At 33.4% G+C, this 18,952-nt stretch overlaps 6 protein-coding genes across 6 annotated transcripts; 5 read left to right on the forward strand and 1 right to left on the reverse strand.

Annotated features, from left to right (window-relative positions):
• Window position 1: 1 nt before the first annotated feature.
• On the forward strand, window positions 2-499 carry MONOS_9340 (uncharacterized protein; the record flags this gene model as incomplete). The annotated part of the gene is made up of 1 exon (XM_067879832.1): window positions 2-499. The coding sequence occupies one exon, from the start codon at window positions 2-4 to the stop codon at window positions 497-499; it is 498 nt and encodes a 165-aa protein (XP_067731896.1).
• Window positions 500-747: 248 nt separating this feature from the next.
• Window positions 748-1,140, forward strand: MONOS_9339 (uncharacterized protein; the record flags this gene model as incomplete). The annotated part of the gene is made up of 2 exons (XM_067879830.1): window positions 748-762; window positions 859-1,140. 2 exons carry the CDS (start codon window positions 748-750, stop codon window positions 1,138-1,140), a joined length of 297 nt encoding a protein of 98 aa, XP_067731897.1.
• A 5,076-nt stretch (window positions 1,141-6,216) lies between these two features.
• On the forward strand, window positions 6,217-7,139 carry MONOS_9338 (uncharacterized protein; the record flags this gene model as incomplete). The annotated part of the gene is made up of 2 exons (XM_067879829.1): window positions 6,217-6,305; window positions 6,512-7,139. The coding sequence occupies 2 exons, from the start codon at window positions 6,217-6,219 to the stop codon at window positions 7,137-7,139; spliced, it is 717 nt and encodes a 238-aa protein (XP_067731898.1).
• Window positions 7,140-9,126: 1,987 nt separating this feature from the next.
• MONOS_9337 (uncharacterized protein) lies at window positions 9,127-11,949 on the forward strand (the record flags this gene model as incomplete). Its single annotated transcript, XM_067879828.1, has 2 exons — window positions 9,127-10,531; window positions 10,691-11,949. The coding sequence occupies 2 exons, from the start codon at window positions 9,127-9,129 to the stop codon at window positions 11,947-11,949; spliced, it is 2,664 nt and encodes an 887-aa protein (XP_067731899.1).
• A 1,929-nt stretch (window positions 11,950-13,878) lies between these two features.
• On the forward strand, window positions 13,879-15,648 carry MONOS_9336 (putative Serine/threonine-protein phosphatase). The gene is made up of 6 exons (XM_067879827.1): window positions 13,879-14,092; window positions 14,165-14,329; window positions 14,398-14,541; window positions 14,616-14,686; window positions 14,805-15,101; window positions 15,269-15,648. The coding sequence occupies exons 1-6, from the start codon at window positions 13,951-13,953 to the stop codon at window positions 15,434-15,436; spliced, it is 987 nt and encodes a 328-aa protein (XP_067731900.1). The 5' UTR covers window positions 13,879-13,950; the 3' UTR covers window positions 15,437-15,648.
• Window positions 15,545-18,611, reverse strand: MONOS_9335 (putative Ankyrin repeats (3 copies)). Its single transcript, XM_067879826.1, has 6 exons — window positions 18,479-18,611; window positions 18,314-18,405; window positions 18,082-18,240; window positions 17,807-18,004; window positions 17,667-17,751; window positions 15,545-17,591 (listed from the first exon to the last, which is right to left on the reverse strand). The coding sequence occupies exons 1-6, from the start codon at window positions 18,597-18,599 to the stop codon at window positions 15,859-15,861; spliced, it is 2,388 nt and encodes a 795-aa protein (XP_067731901.1). The 5' UTR covers window positions 18,600-18,611; the 3' UTR covers window positions 15,545-15,858.
• Window positions 18,612-18,952: the final 341 nt, after the last annotated feature.

Raw genomic sequence — 18,952 nt, forward strand, 5'->3', positions numbered from 1 at the left:
AATGGATATGAAGATCGAAGCTCTTATTCAACTCGAAATAGGTTTAATCATCAAAAAAGTTGGAGAAGAAGAAGAATTTGAAGAAGAAGAGGAAGAAGAGGAAGAAGAGGAAGAAGAGGAAGAAGAGGAAGAAGAGGAAGAAGAGGAAGAAGAGGAAGAAGAGGAAGAAGAGGAAGAAGAGGAAGAAGAGGAAGAAGAGGAAGAAGAGGAAGAAGAGGAAGAAGAGGAAGAAGAGGAAGAAGAGGAAGAAGAGGAAGAAGAGGAAGAGGAAGAGGAAGAGGAAGAGGAAGAGGAAGAGGAAGAGGAAGAGGAAGAGGAAGAGGAAGAGGAAGAGGAAGAGGAAGAGGAAGAGGAAGAGGAAGAGGAAGAGGAAGAAGAGGAAGAAGAGGAAGAGGAAGAGGAAGAAGAGGAAGAAGAGGAAAAGGAAGAGGAAGAAGAGGAAGAGGAAGAGGAAGAAGATAAGAAGAAGAAGAAGATAATGATGATGATGATGAAATGATCTTTTATCGAATTATTTTTAAAGTGGCTTGTATCCATCCAATTGTGTGATCTGAAGAATATCATTTCAATCATTTATTCCGTTCAAGAATTGCTTTGATAATATGCTCTTTTCATCTGAACCTCTTTCATCTTCCAAATAAAAAAGTCAGAGGAAATCTCCATTTTGAGTTGCGCGTTTTCTGATCGGATTTTTTCGACTCGAAATCACCTCTTTTGTTATTTAATTTTGCTGCATATTGTAATAGAATGAATATACGTTTTGTGCTTCCAAAAAGATAATAAAAGATGACAATTGGCCCTGGATTTATCGGGAGCCGAATGAAACAAGTGTGAAAACATTTGTTGTTTCTAATCAAGGAAGAAGAAGAAGGTGAAGAAGAAGGTGAAGAAGAAGGTGAAGAAGAAGGTGAAGAAGAAGAAGAAGGAGAAGGAGAAGGAGAAGGTGAAGAAGAAGGAGAAGGAGAAGGAGAAGGAGAAGGTGAAGGTGAAGGTGAAGGTGAAGAAGAAGAAGAAGAAGAAGAAGAAGAAGGAGAAGGTGAAGGTGAAGGTGAAGAAGAAGGAGAAGGTGAAGGTGAAGGTGAAGAAGAAGGAGAAGGAGAAGATGATGATGATGATGATGATGAAGCTTGTGCTGAATGATCAGAATGCAACACAATAACAGCACTCACAAACCAAATTCTTGCAGCAACAGAATTGAAGAAAGAAAGAAAGAAAGAAAGAAAGAAAGAAAGAAAGAAAGAGAAATGGAATGAAATGAGTTGGAAGGAGCTCTTCTGGAGGAAGTTGAACGACAAATGTGGACAAGACTCATTTGAAGAAAATGAAGAAATGATGAATCGATTCGAATTTCATAACAGCCAACAGCAGCAACAGACAGCAGTTTCATTGTGTGTTGCAACATGAGAATATGATGGCTATTCAAACAACAAAATTCTCAAATAAGAAGAAGGTCTTCTTTTCATCAACAAAGTTAAAAAAAAATATCATCAATGAAGAGATCGAAGGAGAAGGAGAAGGAGAAGAAAATGTGTATTCTTCAAAAATGCTGCTTGAACTGAAATTTCTCTGAGAATGATGCACAACATGAAAAAAAAAAGCTGTTCTTTGGAATGGAAATAAAAAGATATAAAATAAAAATAATTGGTTTTGCATTTATTTAAAAAATTCCTCAAAAGAACACACCTGTCCTTTCTATCGCAAATGCAGAGGATTGTCCAATCACAAATTCTGTAAATCTCCTTTTCCATTGTTTCTCAGTGCTTCTTTCTCCATCATCCTTTATTCCCACATAAATATCCTGCTTTCAATGTTATCATCAACTTTTTTCTGAAAAAAATACTCCGAATTTTATTCTTTCCAATAACTGTCCAATTGTTGTCATTCCATTTCGCTCTCAACAAAATGCTTTGAAATCGAATTTATTTTCATCCCCTCTCCCAACTGAATACAAAAAATTTGCAATTCCCATCTGCTGATTGCATTTTGGCGCCAGCACTCTTCTGATATTCTCCTCAGAAAAACAAAAAAATGGACATTTTATGTAATTAATCAGATTCTTGGACTCTGAAAAGATGATTATAAAAGCATCTTCTCAACAAACAGGAACAATAAAAAATGCAAACATCAACTTTTTTGTATGTAATTTTGGAAAATGAATTTCCTTCAAAGATGCTTTTCATAAAAACCATCTCGCACAATTCCATCATTGATGCCTCTCCGTCGCTGTCTCGTGCAGCCTCTCAAAATAATATCGCCCATTCCGTTGAAAATATTTGTTCTCCATCTCTCATTTTTTAGCAAGGAATGTTTTTGTTCTTTCAAATCTGATGATCAGAATATCCATTACTGCAAACAAGAAAAAAGATTTATAGCTTTTTCTTTCTTTCTTTGTAACGGCTTGCCAAATATCACTAACAACGCAGAATGGTATGACAACTTATGCTTTCATGTAGACCTATGCGACACGACTTGCTATTTTTTGTTGCTGTCGGTCACCTCTTTTAAAAAAAAAAAAAAAAAAAAAAAAAAAAATTATAAGACGATTGTTTAATTAATATAAAATCAAAAGCACTTAAAATAATATGAAATAATTATTAAAATGAACATATATTGTTCTTTTTAAATAAGAGACAACTTTTGATCGAGAAATCCATAATAGCATTAAATGAATACTTAAACAATAATTTTTTTGGATGCACTGTTTGTAATACCTAAACAAAGAAGAACGGTATCATAATTAATTATTCATTAACCAAGCAAGCTTTTATTTCTGTAAATGTTTGCTAATCGAACATATTCAAAAACAACAATAAAGTTTTTATATGGTATTGTTTTTTTAACTACGATATTCATTTTGCAGATAAAGAAGTGACTCTATTGAGAAATGCAATGGTTTGAAGTTTAAGATGAATTTGAATTCTTGATGATTGAATATTTTTCTTATATTTTTTAAAGAATTGTTATCTGAGACATAATGTTGCGCAGAATTAGAACAGAGATAAAAAATCAAAGTGATGTGTATACTCATGAAAGAGATGGATAAAGAAGAATTGAATTTCATATTATCAGAAGAAATGCACAATGAAATCAAAATGTGTTTTAAGAAAAGAAAATGTGGATGAAAATTGCATGTTTGTTACAGAAGCAAGCTGGATAGCACAAAAAGATGAATTTTATTATTATTATTTTTAGAAAAATCTTCATTAAACGAAAGATTTGAGAAGAAGATAATTGAAGAAGAAAAGGAGATTACTAAAAAAAGAAGCGATAATAGCTTTGCTGGCTTTAAAAAATATTTGGAGTTATGAATGAGCATTTTTGTTTCATTTTTGAAATCATTGAAGCTTTTTCTAATATTTTTTGATTAGCGTATTGAAAAAGAATTGTGCTCAAATAAAATTACAAGGATTATCAAATATCAACAAGAGAATCAGAATCCTGTGCGACTATCCTTTCAATCAGCTTGGCGGTTTTTGATTGAAAGATTGGAAGATAACAAACATTTTGATGAAGTTGTTGTAAATGAGCTTCGTTTTGTGAGAGAAGCAAGAAGAGAGTTAGAAGATATTCCAAAGTGTGTGGATTGGAAGAGAAAAAAAGAAGAAGGAGGAAAAAAGAAATCGAAAGAAATGCTTATAAAAAGGAAACGGCTCAGAGATGTTTTTGCTTTCTTAACCTTGTGTTTATTAAGGAATGAAAAGCATGTTGTACTGATGAGAAGTATTGTTCAGTTATTTCAAGCATGAAGAGAAAATTACAAAGAAACAAGCTTTCAATGCTCAAATACAACAAGAGAAGCAGCGGAAGAGGGGAAGATAGAGATCGTTAACTTGTAGAAGGAAAATGCAATTATCCGTTTTCAGAGGAAATGAATCAATCAACCTTGTTCGATGGAGTTTTATATGAATGCTTATATTTCATTTTGGACATTGCTGTGAGAGTGTAAGAAAAAATATATAAAGAAGCCAACGGAGCTGAATGAAAATTTGTCAAAATGAAGGTGCTTAAAAAGATGGAAGAAGAAGGATGCTACGATAAAATCACAAGAATGTTGGAAAATTTTCATTTCTTGGAAAGGACAATAATTATGATTGATCATTGAACATTACCAATTTTTTTGTGGTCATCAACGAAAATGTTAAAATTCTTGTGAAACAATATGTTTGTGAGTAGATATCATTACGTAATATGTGAAACATGCACGTTTGACGATTTCAATGTGTTTTTTTTTTTTTTTTTTTTTTTTTTTTTTTTTTTTTTTTTTTTTTTTTTTTTTTTTTTTTTTAACTATTTCTAAAGAATGAAGTGAAACATTAACCGTTGAACTCAAAAACAAATGATATACAAGCTTTAACTACAAAACGGTTTTCTTTTTCTGAGAACTGCTTCAAATAACTTGCTGCTTTTATCAAAATCAAAAAAAAACAATTATGAATACTATGTTTTTCGTCTCATCTTTTCCAGTTGCGTCTTCTTTTCTCCGATAATTATTTCATTCCATTCTTCGAACTTTCCTCAACTGTTTTCAGCTGCAAAACTTTCTTTCAGCTGTTTCCTCAATTTTCTATTTTCATCGTGTTTTCAATAAACAAATTGATTGAGTGAAATTAAGAAAGAAAACAGAAATTTAATGATGAACCAGAGCAAAAAGAAAAAATCGAAGTGCTCTAAAAATCAACTGACTATGTGGAAAAATACAAAAAACAGTTCAATGGTTGTAAGGAAAAAAATGAGTTTTTCTTCGGTTTCAAAAAATAATAACTTCTTAAAAGGAAAACATAGCAAATGTTATAATCCAGCGACACATGTGGTCATTTGGTATTCAAACACAATAAATCATAATTAACGTTGAGGAGTGAAGCCACAAATTGCAAAATTCATTCATTCGTGAAAATAATTCTTATCACTTTAATAAGAATACACATTTGATTCGTTCCACATAGAATATTCATATTTTTCTCCATTTTGATAAATAAGACTCTTGTGATTGCTCTTCAAAACGATCTATTTTCATCTGAATTTTTGTTGTTGATCATGACAGAACCTCGAAACCTCAAGCGTTTTCAGTCTAGAAATATATAATTAGTTCTTTCTATATTTGAATATTTGCAACATTTAAAGCATTAAACACAACAAGAAAATCAAACAGTGAATAATAAAATAGTGAACAATCGAGCTTCCTCTAACAAACCGCTTGTTTGAATCAAAATTTTACTGCTATTTTCATTTTATGTCGAATTTTTGTATGTCTAAATTTGCTTTTTTCACTGAAAAATGAAGGTTCAATAAATGAAAATGAAAAGTTATGGTATTAACTGACAAAAAAAGAAAACTGAGTTGCTTCAAAAGCAAAATAACAAATTTAGTTATTCTGTTGCTTTTTGGAACCTGTTTGTTTCATTGACAAAATTGAATGTCAGTGACGGAAGTGACTTCCAGTGGCACAAAAATTTCCATATTTCACTGATCTTGTCAGTGAAAAATATATTTTGGTAATTTTAATGAATTGAATTTGCAAAAAATAAAATGTTTTGATCATGAAAATAAATATCTTGTCGGTCACCTGTGTCAGTTACTGGCAAAAATTGCCACTTGTCGCACAGGTCTACTTTCATGATTATTTCGAGCTTTTGTTTTGCACATATTTCTTCTTTCCAATGGTATATGAATTCAAATCAAATGACAAATTTTCGTTGTTTTCTGTCTGCAATGTGCTTTCAAAAATGCAGACAACGAGTAGAATCAAAAGGTTTAATGGTTTGTGCTCATTATTGTATTTAAATTCATGAAAATTGATATCTTTTTTCTTTTTTTTATATCAGAATTGCTTTGTGAACTTGAACATTGCAATGAAGATGAGCAGAGAAAGAAAATCGGAGAAATGAATGAAATAGTTGATAGAATGAGTGAAGACGAACATAAATCTGTTTTCACAGAAGAACTGTTCAACAAAATAGAAAAAATGATTGAAGAAAAGAAAATGTCGACAGAGAATGCAATTTTGTTTCTGAAGCATATTGGATATTGCAATGTGCTGAAAAACGTGTGGAATCCATGCTTTGATTCGTCTTCACTTGGAGAAAGATTTAAAAAGATGATTGAAAATGAAGTCAAGAAAAAAGAAAAAAAGAACGAAAGACTTTTGGTTGATCTTTGCGAATGTTTTGTTTTTATTTGCATTTCTAATCTTTCAATATTGCTTTCAATTTGTTTGCCATGCCTTCTGAAAGCTGCATTGAAGAAAGAGAGAAACGAGGAGACTCAAAAAGAAGTGGAAATAGCATTACTGGCTTTGAGCAGGATCGGTAATTTTTATGTTTGAACATTTATATTTTTATTTTGACATTGTTGATTTTTCTTTCCTCTTTTTTAAAAAGAAAATCTAACAAAAACTGTACTTGAAGGAAATCAAAGAAATTTTCGAATATCATCAGGAGCATCACAACCTCACTCAGCTTGCCTATCAGTCTGCATGGGAATTTTTGATTTATCAATTTTTTGTTGACAATAGATTGGAAGATACTGTTGCGAATGAGCTGCATTTTGTCGGAGAAGCAGCAAGAGAACTGGAAGAGCTGGCAAGATGCATTGACTGGAAGAAAAAAGAGGAAATGAACAAAGAAGAAGCGAAAGAAGAATTTGCTTTAACGAAATGGGACGAAACAATCGTGATTTATTTCTTCAGATGCGAATTGTGGAACGAAGAACTTGTTGAGCTTTTCAGAAGCATGGTTAGAGTATTTCGAGCAGCAAGAGAAAATAAAAGAGAAATTAGTTACAAGTGCATTTATACCTTGAGAAATGCAGCAGAAAGGAGAGTTGTGAAAGTTGAAGACTTGCTGAAAGGAGAAGCTGTTGATGCTGTTTTGGAAGAGATCCAGAGACAAACATTGAATGAAGGCAGGACAAATGAATGCTTTCAATTCTTTATGAATGTTTCAAGGAAATTGAAAGAAAAGACGGATAACAAAATGGAAGAAGAGGAAAGAAGATCAACAAAAATGGAGATATTCGAAAAGCTGGAAGAAGAAGGATATGAAGATACCATCACCAGCTTTCATAAAATATTTGATTTTCTTTACGGAAGATATTGTCGTGGATTAACGTTGAAAATTTCTGATTATCTTGTGAATGCTTGAGGAAATGAAATTCCTCGAATTTTTTGATTCAAAATATTTATTTTTCTTTTTATCATTTCGTGAAATTGAAAATAATCATTTGAGTATATTTAAATTTTTATTTTTGTTTCGCTTCATTTGATGAACAGATTAAATTTTTGAATGTCCTTTTTTGTTGCTGTTTCTTGAAGTGAATAAGTGTGTGGATGAAAAATGATTTGCTGTTTTTCAAAGAGAATAACAAACAAATGAAAATTTTCCTTGAAGCAATTTTGTTGCTCATTTGTATTTTCTTACTCCAGAAAAAATGTTTATTTCTTAAAGAAAAAAGAAATGAGAAGAATATTGAAAATGAAAGAATTTTTTTTGAATTTTCACAGAATCACATAAATGAATGAGTGAGGAAAATTAACAATTGCCTCTCTCTATCATTTTCAAAGTGCAAAATCAAAAAATGTTTGTTTTCTTTTTTATTCACTGATTTTTTTTCTTTTTTTAGCATTTTTTCAGATAAATAAGAAACACCTTATAAATAACTCATCGCTTCGATTATTTGTGTTTCTCAAAGCGTTTTATCCAAATTCGCAAATGTGAAATATTGTTAAATATAATTATGATAAAATACACAAAAAATAAAACTCAAGAAAACAAATATAAATTGATAATATGAATTAAACTATTCATAATTGGAATAAAAAAAAGCCGAAATATGTTTTTAAATCGCAAATTGATAAATACCATAAATAACGATTGAATTCCTTGTATTTTTTATTTACGCTGCTCATCAGGATTATGTGATCCTGATGATGCTTTTTTATTTTTTTGAAATAAAAGCAAAAGTCTGAAGCAAAAATCTATCGATCAGTAAATTTCTAAATGATATTAAAGATTTATCGGTTTTTGTTTTAAAAAAAAGAGTTGATCAATATTAAAAAATGTTTATTTTCATATTTGGCAGGAAATTATTTTCAAAAAAAAATGTGATCCGGAAAAAAGGTTAATTTGCGAATGATAAAAGCATAAATACAAAAAAAGAAATTAAATACAAACAAAACAAAATGACAAGAATTACAAAGTGCTCGATTCAAAAGAAAATACATTTACTGCGCGATCAAGGATAAGGAAGAAACGAAATTGCTTGTTTATTGAATATTTCTGTCAATACTGCTAAAAAAATATTTAAAAGCAAACCTTATGCAATCAAAACGGTACGTCAGGCACAAAATTGGAAGGCCGCTTATTCGGCATAGGTGTATTTAAGGTCCTTTTCCAATTCTTGGTTATTCTTAAAAATATTACAATAAATATAAAGCAGATTTAATAATAAAACATTTGTATGGACTGGAATTTTGAAATTCTATTTGATCCTTGAGAAAAATCTATTTTCAAAAATCTCCCATAAATCTGAGTAATTTTTTAAATTTTGATAAAAATAGATAATTTCGAAATAAAAAGTGGATAAAAGGTTATTAATTATTATATGCTATTATTATATTAATGATTTTTCAAAAAATAAAACATTGAGAAAAATAAATTAAAAAATGTAAATATTTTGATCAATTCCACAATCATGTTTTTAAAACCAAAATATAAAAATTTGCTTTCTTTCGTCAAGAATTGAACCTCCGCTTATGAACATAAGACAAATCAAATATATCAATAAAGTTTTAAAGTGTGCGCAGAATGATTATTAATATTTCATTCGATCCTTAATGAATTTTGATTTTGATTTTAAAGATGAATATTCTAGTGCAGATGGAGGATAATCTTATTGGACGACGGAAAATATAATTAAAATATCATTATTAAATCGTTTGAATGAATTTTTTTAATGATTGACAATATTTAATCATTTATTCAAATTTTTAAAATTGAATTTCATATATTTTATTTTTTTAAAGATGAATGTTGAAGGTTAAGCATTCGAAAACGCAGCAACAGCACAGATAAAGGAGAAGGAGATAGCTATTTGGTAACAAATAAAAGAAGAGATTTTAAATTTGCATTTATGTGGATGCAGAACGATTTAAATACAGCTAGTGTGGGGAATTACGTTTTCATTGAATGCTTCGACATCACACCTCAGATCAATGAAGGCCAATTTCAGTTTGATCTTTTAGAGAATCATTTTTCTCGAATCAATGCGATTTACGGAATTGATGGCTGTAATCACACGAGCGATACTGATCTGATTGGATTTGTGACGATTCTTCAGAGTGGCACGATTGTTGTGAGCAGTGTGAATGAATTTATTGTCAAGCAATGTGAAACAAATGCTTTTCCATGTAATTCAATTGATTATAGATTAATGCATCTCACATCTGATTTAATGAGTGTTATGATTGTTGTTGATGAAAGCGTGATTGGTGAAGAGATAAATCTGAAGGAGATGAGTTTGAGCTCGAAGAACAGATACTTGTGTGAAGCTGAAGTGAAATCAAGTATTGAAAGAACAAGTGATGCTTTGGTAACAACAACTGGAACAGTTTCATTGTTGAGAGTGGGTTTTGTGTTTGATTCGAATTTCATCTCTTCACATGAATCATTGATATCACCAGAAGGAGGGATTCTTGAAATAATGAATTGCTCATTCACAACAAAACAATTGACAAAAGGCAATAGCGCTGAATTTGCAAAAATTCCAATTCACATCATTAATATGGAAAAAGGAGAATTGCAACTTGATGGATGCTCTATATCAAATCTCATTCTTCATAAATCTGCATTGTATCTTTCATCTCCACTTCCATCCGTGATTTATTTGTTTGAGATCAGCAATTCAACAGTTTCTCATTCGCTTGTTGAAACTTTTGAATGTGGAAATTTGAATATCGACAGATTGCGTGCTGAAAATATCACCATTGAAGGAAATAATGAAGCATTGATATCTTGCTTGTCAATGAAAAAGACGATACAGTTGATAAATTGCACAATGTGTGGAGTCAACTCAAAGACCACAAAAGGGAAATTGATGAAATTGGAGAATTGCACAGATGTGAAAATGGACAGTTGCATTTTTGATGGGAGTTCTAAGGAAAGAAATGAGCAGTATTTGAACGAGGGAGAAGAAGTGATGTGCAGATGGGAAGGCTCTCTTGTGAATGTTGTGAAAAGTTCTGTTTTGATGAAAGATTCAACAATGGCAAATTCACCAGAGGGTGGAATAACGATGAGTGGGGGAAATGTGAATATTGAGAAAGGAGAGTTCATTGACAATAATCCATCGATTGAAGGATATCCATCATTGAGAAGGAATATCATCTGTTCAGATTCTGGAACATTGAATGTGATGAGTTTGAAAGGAGGAGATGGATTGGAAAGAAATACATCACTTTGGATGTTGAATGATGGGTGCAGTTTTGAAGGGATTGTTTCAGAGAGAGATTCATCATTCTTCATTCCTGTATTAGAGAGTGTGGAAGCAAAAGAAGAGGCGAACAGAATGAAGCTGACATTCAAAGGGATGCTTCTTGTTCCATGCAATCTGTCATTCTCAGTTTTGAAGAGAAAAGGAGAAGAGAAAGAGATTGAACAACATGATTTTGATTCAAATGGGTTTTTGTCGGAAAAAGAAGTTGAAGGAAGTGTGGCAAAAGATCTGATCAGCAGTTGTGGAGATAAAACAGAAGTGAGTGTGCATGTTTTGTTTGGGAGATCAGAATCTCCTTCTTCAACAAATTCAATCATTCTGAAGAACAAAAGTGAAATTGAACAAAAAGGGGATGAAAGAATTGCTGAAGGAGGAAAAGAAGGGAAATCGTTATGGATGTGGATTGTGATAGTTATATTTGTTGTTTTGTTCTTAATAGTTCTTGTTGTGTCTATTATCCTTGCTGTTCGATGGAAGAAGCAAAAGAAACGAACAGAAGAATTGGAGATAATTGTGGAAGACAACATCAGAAAAGATCCGAAGCTGATTGAGATGGTGACGATGGAGATGTCACAGGAAGAGCAACGGAGGAGAGCGGAGAGGGAAGCAGAGAAGAAAAATGAAGAGAGGATAAAGAAGAGGGTATATGAGACGAATATGGTGCATTCGGAGTCTAAAGAGTATTTGCTATCTGAGAGTGGCTCGACAGAATACATTTTGGGAAGAGATTCAGACAAGATTCCCGATTGGGCACTGGAAAAGGAGGAGGAGGAAGAGACAAGAAAAAGAACACCATCTCCATCCATTTCATCCACTTCAACAACAGACACTTCAGACACAGACACAACATTTGTTCGAACGGAGAGTCTGTGCCCCACCACCTCATCGATGTCGAATCTGGTGGATGCAATGGCATGCTCGTCCCCACATGAGAAATTGATTGTAGACCTGCGAGATTCGCTGTTCATGCTGCTTCATGGGAGGAACGCGAAGAAAGAGATGGCGATTGGCACTCTTCAGGAGAGAGAAGTGACCGCTGCCCAAATCCTGTTCTGGGTGGCGAATGGCGCACTTCACTCATTTGATGAAATGGAAAACCCTCTTCAGTCACTTGTCAATCTGAGTCCTCACATTGTATTGTTCTCCGAACACATGGTGATCTGCATTGCGATGCACTCCGACTGTTCTTCTGATGATTCCGATTCATCGTCCATCTCTTCATCAACTATTGTCACATCTGCCAGTGATGATGATGATAGAGACTCTCTTCCTTCATCAGCGTTTGAGGACGACGAAGACAACAGAAATGAGTGTTTGCGATGGAAGGCACCAGAGCTGCTGATCAATATGAAGATGGGAGCAACAAAGGCTTCTGTTTCGTTTTCCATTGGGATGATGTTGTGGGAATGTTTGACGCTTGATATTCCATTTTCTGATTATGAGGTAGTAATTGCAGGATAGAAGATAATAAATGGGGAGAGGCCGTGCCTGTCAGAAGTGAGCGAGAGCAGTTTTTGCGAACTTGTGAAAGGGTGTTTCTGGCAGGAGGCAAACGAGAGAATTGGGCTGGAGAGTGTGAAGCGGGAGTGTGTGGGGCACTTTCCGAAAGAGAAGCTGGTCATGACGATATCTGATGGGATTTATATCCAGAACGGGAGGATTGTCAGAAGAAGCTATATTGAGAGCGGAGATGAGGAATCAGGAGAGAGAGAAACAATCAAAATCGTTTTGCCAGGAAAAATTGTTGAATGAATGTGAAACGATAAATATTTTTTGTGATTCATCTTTTTTTTCTTGTATTATTCAATTCATGTGTGTATTTATGTTTATGTTTATGCTTCTTTCAATATTTATTTATCCATTATGATATGTAGTTTATGTTTTCTGTATGCATGTTATGTTTGTTATGTATTGTATGTGTTTTTCTGTTCAATAGAAATGTTTCATTTCACACAAAAGCAAAGAATCCATTTCACAATTAAATTATTTTTTGTTGAATTCCATTTTTTGTTCATTTTTGTGTATTTTATCATTGGCTCACTTTTTTTGTCTCAATTTTGCTCTCTTTTAACGTGTTTTGTCGAGTAGATAAAAATATTTTGTTATATAATATGTGAGATTAATTCAATTCACTTTCATTCAAATCGATAATTTTTGAAAAGACGAAGGGAGGCAAATGCAACAAGTGTTAATTTCACCAAATAATGAATATAATTCAATATTTCTTCATTTTTTCATTCAGTCCGAATGTGAATATTTGAGAACAACAAACAGTTGAAAGAGCATAATTCTTTTTCAAAATTCGTGAAATGAACTTCAAATAATCTATATCCTTATTTTTCGATAAATTTCAATTTGTCATTCAAAATAAAACTTAATTCTCTTTAATCAATCTGAAGTTTTTGTTTTTTCAATTTGAAAGTCCATCATTCAGGATATGTCTAATTAATAAGTGACAAAAACAAATAAAGTGTATTTTATTTAAAAATCATCATAAATAAATGATTAAAGTCACATGAAGAAGAGAAAATAATAAATCTCCACAACTGACAAAATCAAATCAATCGCATCTTTTTGATTTCATGCCAGTTCTTTCATTTTTAGCACTCCACATAGAAGCTCCTCCTTCATTTTTATATCTCTTTTCTTTTGTTCCTGTAACATCTATTTGTGTACTTGTCTAACACAGAATCAATTCTTTTTTTTTTTTTTAAACTCAATAAATCTCCTGAAGATCTGTCAAATCAATTTTATAGTACGATCGAAGCATATCGGCTGCGGGAAATTGCACGAAAGTTTGAAAAAAAAATTTCAAAGAATGAAAAAAAAAAAAAATAGTGTGTCACAAATCCGGGACATTTCACAAATCCGGGAAAGTGCATAAATTTCAGCTTTTATAAAACTTTTCACTCATTCATTTATTTGAAATTAAATAAAGGAACCATTTGAAGTTATAAGAATTGCTTTTTAAATATTATTGTGTTCGCAAAAACCCTTTTTCTTCATATTTTATCTCAAACACGAGATTTGAAGAAAAAGGGTTTTTGCGAACACAATAATATTTAAAAAGCAATTCTTATAACTTCAAATGGTTCCTTTATTTAATTTCAAATAAATGAATGAGTGAAAAGTTTTATAAAAGCTGAAATTTATGCACTTTCCCGGATTTGTGAAATGTCCCGGATTTGTGACACACTAAATATAAATTTTTATAATATTATGAAACAATAAACTTTCAGATATGATAACACAATCAAAGTTACATCACTTTGATTTCCATTAAAACACATCACTTCATATTATAAATTTATAAATTTTGGTAATTGTTCTTGTGAATAAAAACAAAAAAATTCCTCAAGAAAAAACAAGTAGTTCTGGGAAGATCATACAAAAAAGTGAAATTTTAAATACAAAATTCACGTTTTATAACTTCTAAATTAATTGAGATAGAATATTTACTATATGTCTAGCTCAGGATTATCACCAGAGTATCTATCCGATATCCCAACAACGTTTGATGTTGACAAAATGATTGAACAGTTGCTTTCGGTCAGAGGTCAACGTCCTGGAAAACAAGTCGATCTCCCTGAGGCTGATATTAAAGGTTTGTATACATTATATTTTTATATTTAGTATATTTTGGTTTTATGAATTTTCTTTCTTTTCAAAAATGAAGCACTCATATTTCATGTAAGAAAAATTTTTCTTGCTCAAGATGTTCTCTTAGAGCTTGGAGTTCCAGTAAAAATTTGTGGAGATATTCATGGACAATATACAGATTTGCTTCGTTTGTTCGATCACGGAGGTTATCCACCAGAGTCGAATTATTTGTTTCTTGGAGGTATAGAAAATTGCATATATTCGAAATTGACTTTCTATGTTTTGTATACAAATTTATTTAATAAATAGATTTTGTAGACCGAGGAAAGCAGTCTCTTGAAGTTATATGTTTATTGTTTGCATACAAAGTGAAATACCCAGAACACATTTTTCTGCTTCGAGGAAATCATGAATGTGCTAGCATTAATAGACTTTATGGATTCTATGATGAATGTACCTTTTTATTATTTAATTAATAATCTTTGAAATATTTGTCTGAACAAATATTTTTCAATCTGTATTAATAGGTAAGCGACGCTACAATACAAGATTGTGGAAATTGTTTACAGACTGCTTTAATTGTCTGCCGTTATGTGCTGTTTGAGTTAAAAATAGCTTTATTATTTTAAGTTTTTTCACTTTCCCCCACATTTTTGGTTATAATCCAAAAAAACAAAAAAAAATTTTTTTTTTATTTTCAAATTCATACATGTAAGATCATCGAAGACAAAATATTTTGCACCCATGGAGGGTTGTCCCCTGAGCTCCACTCTTTGGACCAGATTAGATGTCTTGTCAGGCCAACGGATGTGCCTGACCAAGGATTGCTTTGCGATTTGCTGTGGAGCGATCCAGACGGAGAAGTGGTTGGGTGGGGTGAGAACGATCGCGGCGTATCTTTCACTTTCGGAATGAATGTTGTGACACAGTTTTTGGCACGGAATGACTTCGATGTCCTTATCCGTGCACATCAAGTTGTATCAGATGGATATGAGTTTCTTGGAAAAAAACAGGTTTGATTGAAAGATAATTCTCGCTGAAAAACAAATCCGAAGGATTTTTTCTTTTCTTTTCAGTATTCATTTTATTTGTAATTTTGGTAATTCTGCTTAACACTAACGTTTTCGCAATGTTTTGATGCTTAAATAATTATTCTAATTATTTCTGTTCAAAATTTCAGGTTGTTACATTGTTTTCAGCCCCAAACTATTGTGGTGAATTTGATAACTGCGGAGCCATGATGAGTGTGGACGAGTCACTCACTTGCACTTTCACTGTGCTTAGGCCGATGGACATCAAGCGCTGGTCTGCTTCTGGCGGATCATCAACTGCAACACCTGGCAAATAGCCTCACTTCGCATCCAATTCATTTATTTTTTCTTATATTTATTGATTTGTTTCATTTAACAGAATTTTAAGTGTCTTTTTTTTCGTTTCGCGGGTTGACGCTTAATGGTTTAAAGCTTTTTATTTTTGAGTCTTGAAGCTTTTGCTTTTCTCTTGTAAACTACTTTCCTTGAAAAGCAAATGGACTTCACAACAACAAAAAAGAGCAATGTTACAAGCTATCAAACTATGATGACTCGCTTTTGATGTGAGAATGAAAAATGCTCATATAAAAAAGAAAACTCCGAAAAGACAAATTTAAACAAAGATAGCAAAACAACACAAAATGTATAATAATAACATATTAAATACTACTTTTAAAAAAAAAGAAGAGGAAGAGGAAGAAATTGCTTCAAAGCAGAATGGCACTTGAATTCAAACATTTCACAGCTCATCCAACGACTTGACTTCTCTAACCTCTGTGATAAGGTCCCTGCTTTCCTTCTCACCCAAATTCGGGTTATGAAATGCAATCAGTGGTCCAGAAGAGCAAGCAGCAGGCATTCCTTGCTTGGCAGCACCAGCCGACAACGCTGAAGCAGATGAAGCTGAAGACGGCGAGCACGACGACAAAGGCGCAGAAGAGACCGACTCTTCATCGCAAAACGGGTCGTCGTCGTCTGCAAGCAGCCCGCTTGTGGCCGAAAGGAGCGAGTTGAGTGTCAGCGAGAGGAAGCACGACGCTGACTGGCCGCACGGCCCGTCGTCTTCGGGGATGTGTGCGGAGGGCGGCTGGAACGGAAGCAGGATGTCTCCTTTTGATGGGCATTCGGCAAGAGAAGAGCCAGGCGAGCAGGATCGGATGCGGGTGAAGCAATTCACGCTCGACGAGGGAGACAAAGAAGCAACGCGGACAGACGAGGTTGTTGCCACAGAGGAAGATTGCGAGCTTTCTTCCTCTTCTTCTTCCTCTTCTTCTTTGTCGTCTGCCTCGCCTTCTTCTTCGTCTTCCTCCTCTTCCTCCTCCTCTTCTTCTTCTTCTTCCTCTTCATGCTTGTCTTCGATTTCATTTCTTTTTCTCAATCTCTCAGCATCAGATGCTTCCTCCCCTTTTCTGTTTTGTCTTTTTCTTTTCGCTGGCTCATCTTCCATTTCTTTTTTCTCTGATGTTTTGTGCTTCTCCGTTTTCAGCTTTCGTCCTCTCCTCAGCTGCTCCACAAGCTGCTTCAGCTCTTTCTTGACATCGTCTGGAATCTTCTGCTGCTTCTTTTTGCTTGCTGATTTTTTCTTTTTATTTCTCGATTTCAAACCGTCTCCTCTTTCAGAAATACTCTCGTCCGCTTTTTCTTCCTCGTCTTCCTCGTTTTCTGACTCACCATTATCAGCTTCTTTCTTATTTGTGCTCATGTTTCTCTTTTTCCCTTTGAGCGTTTTCATTCCTGCTTCTTTTCTGGAGTCGCAAGAAGAAAGGGAGCCAGATTTAACTTTAGTTTCTCCTACAACATCCACAATCACAACACCGTCTTCTTCTTCGCTTACGATCTTTTCATCTTCTTCTTCGTCATCTTCTGCTTCGGGATGCGATCTTCTTTGCTTTTCAATCAACACTTTTGATTTAGCTTGCTTTTGCTTTGGTGGATCCAAATCCGTCGACAGCGAAGCTGATGAAACGACATCGAGAAACGGGAAAACCGGCTGAGAAGTGTTTGCAGTTGGAAGCGCAGGAGACAGCTTTCGCGGAGGAGTATGAGAAGGCGTGGAGCTTGCAGTAGAAGGCTGTGAAGCTGATGCAGAAGATGCTGTTGCTGATGTCGATGCAGACGAAGAAGAGCAACTTGGCAGCGTGTCTGACGGTGTGCGCCTGAATGGCGAAGAAAGCAGTGTGATGCTCCCAGACTGCGACGCATGAGACGGAGAGCATGGAATAAGTGTGTGTTGCTGCTTTGTTGGAGTTGACGACTCTTGTTTGCCAGCAGCAGCAGAAGAAGAAGAAGAAGCAGAAGATGCTGAAGACGATGCTGATGTGTCGCGCTTGATGGAGTTTTGTGATGAATCTGCTTGAGGATTTGTAAATTCTGCTGGCAATGTGAGAGTGTACATCTCTTCGTCTGTATCAAGCATTTCATTACTGCTAATCTCTCTAAAAAAGCGCAAAGAAGACTCTGTTCCTTCCATTTCTAAAAAGAATGGGGGAAAAATGGTTTTTAAATTAATTTAATTGAGAGAATATGATGGGAAATTAGAGCAGTAACCTTTGATGACTCTTGCTATTCTTAGTGAAATAGTCGGATGACGATGACAATCTAAAATTAGCTTTGCACCTTTTCGAATAAAAGTCTGAAAATATGCATTGAAAACCCTTAAGCCATGTGAAATAAATATACTGACAAACCATCATGGCTTTTTGTCTTTTGCTTGATGCTGCATAATAAAGAGGCGTGCATCCAAAGGAATCTAACTTGTCGATTTCACTATTTCTTAACTGAAGAACAAGTTCAAGACAATCAATTGATGGACTAGTTGAAGCCCAATGAATAATTCCTCTGCCATAATGATCTATCATATCAGTACGGCATTTGTGCTTTATAAGCTGATTGTTCAAAAATGTCATATTTATTGTTTGTTCAAAAAAAATTAACTTGAAAATGGCTTTTTAAAAATGCACACAAGTTTTGCTGCATCGATATTTCCACATTTCAGTGCAATAAACAATGGGGTAATTCCATCTGAAGTTTGTGCATCCAAGTCAACGTCTTCAGACAAAATAAACTGCAATGTTGGAATATGTCCTTTGCATGCAGCCAAATGAAGTGGGGTTATGCCAATCTATTAAATAATATGAGGTATTAAAAATGAAAAAAAAAATGATATTTGATTTTAGTTTTCTAATGTTTCAAACTTTTGATTTTAATGACAAAGATTGCCCTGCTGCAACAATTGCCATCAAAGTGTCGACATCGTTTGCAAATGTTGCCAGATGAGATATGTAAACTATGTCATGATAATATTTAAAAAATACATTTAGTATGTCTCCTATAACAATTTTCAAAAACAAGAAATAAACATTTATTGGGATAATGAACTCGAAGTAAGTCTTTGCATTGTTCTATCAAAGATATTGCCTTTTCTGGATTTGTTCCAAGGCATTTTCGAAATTGTGAAAACAGTTGGTTTAAATTTTCCATTCGAAAAAATAATGGGAATTCGATAATCAAGTCAATTAAAATTCGCTTATTTAAGGACTTTGCAGGAATATTTTGTGCTTCTTATAAAACGAATTAAATAGCATTGCAATTTGCATATGAAAACAACAGTTATTTAATTGATTGACATTGGTCATGCTTTGAATGCGTAATCGAGGAAAAACTAAAACATATCGTGTTAATTGGAAATTTTCGTTTAAAAATATGAGAAAAAAGAAAGCTTTCAATTTATTGATGAACAACGCATGTAGTTCTCTCTCGTTTATGTGTTTATTTTTGCTGAAAGCTTTTTTTTTTTGTTAGTTTAGATGATGTTTTATAAAGCAAGGAATATG

The sequence above is a fragment of the Monocercomonoides exilis genome (assembly GCF_001643675.1).
Source record: "Monocercomonoides exilis strain PA203 chromosome Unknown scaffold10-1930038, whole genome shotgun sequence".
NCBI classification, from domain to species: Eukaryota; Preaxostyla; order Oxymonadida; family Polymastigidae; genus Monocercomonoides; species Monocercomonoides exilis.

Excerpts from the sequence above, each read along its gene's own strand:
- MONOS_9336 (XM_067879827.1), top strand. The coding sequence starts at position 13,951 with ATGTCTAGCTCAGGATTATCACCAGAGTATCTATCCGATATCCCAACA. Across the intron at positions 14,093-14,164 it reads CCCTGAGGCTGATATTAAAG|CACTCATATTTCATGTAAGA; the intron begins GTTTGTATACAT and ends TCAAAAATGAAG. Across the intron at positions 14,542-14,615 it reads TTATGGATTCTATGATGAAT|GTAAGCGACGCTACAATACA; the intron begins GTACCTTTTTAT and ends CTGTATTAATAG.
- MONOS_9335 (XM_067879826.1), bottom strand. The coding sequence starts at position 18,599 with ATGGAAAATTTAAACCAACTGTTTTCACAATTTCGAAAATGCCTTGGA. Across the intron at positions 18,406-18,478 it reads AGTTCATTATCCCAATAAAT|TTTACATATCTCATCTGGCA; the intron begins GTTTATTTCTTG and ends ATCATGACATAG. Across the intron at positions 18,241-18,313 it reads CTTTGTCATTAAAATCAAAA|ATTGGCATAACCCCACTTCA; the intron begins GTTTGAAACATT and ends ATTATTTAATAG.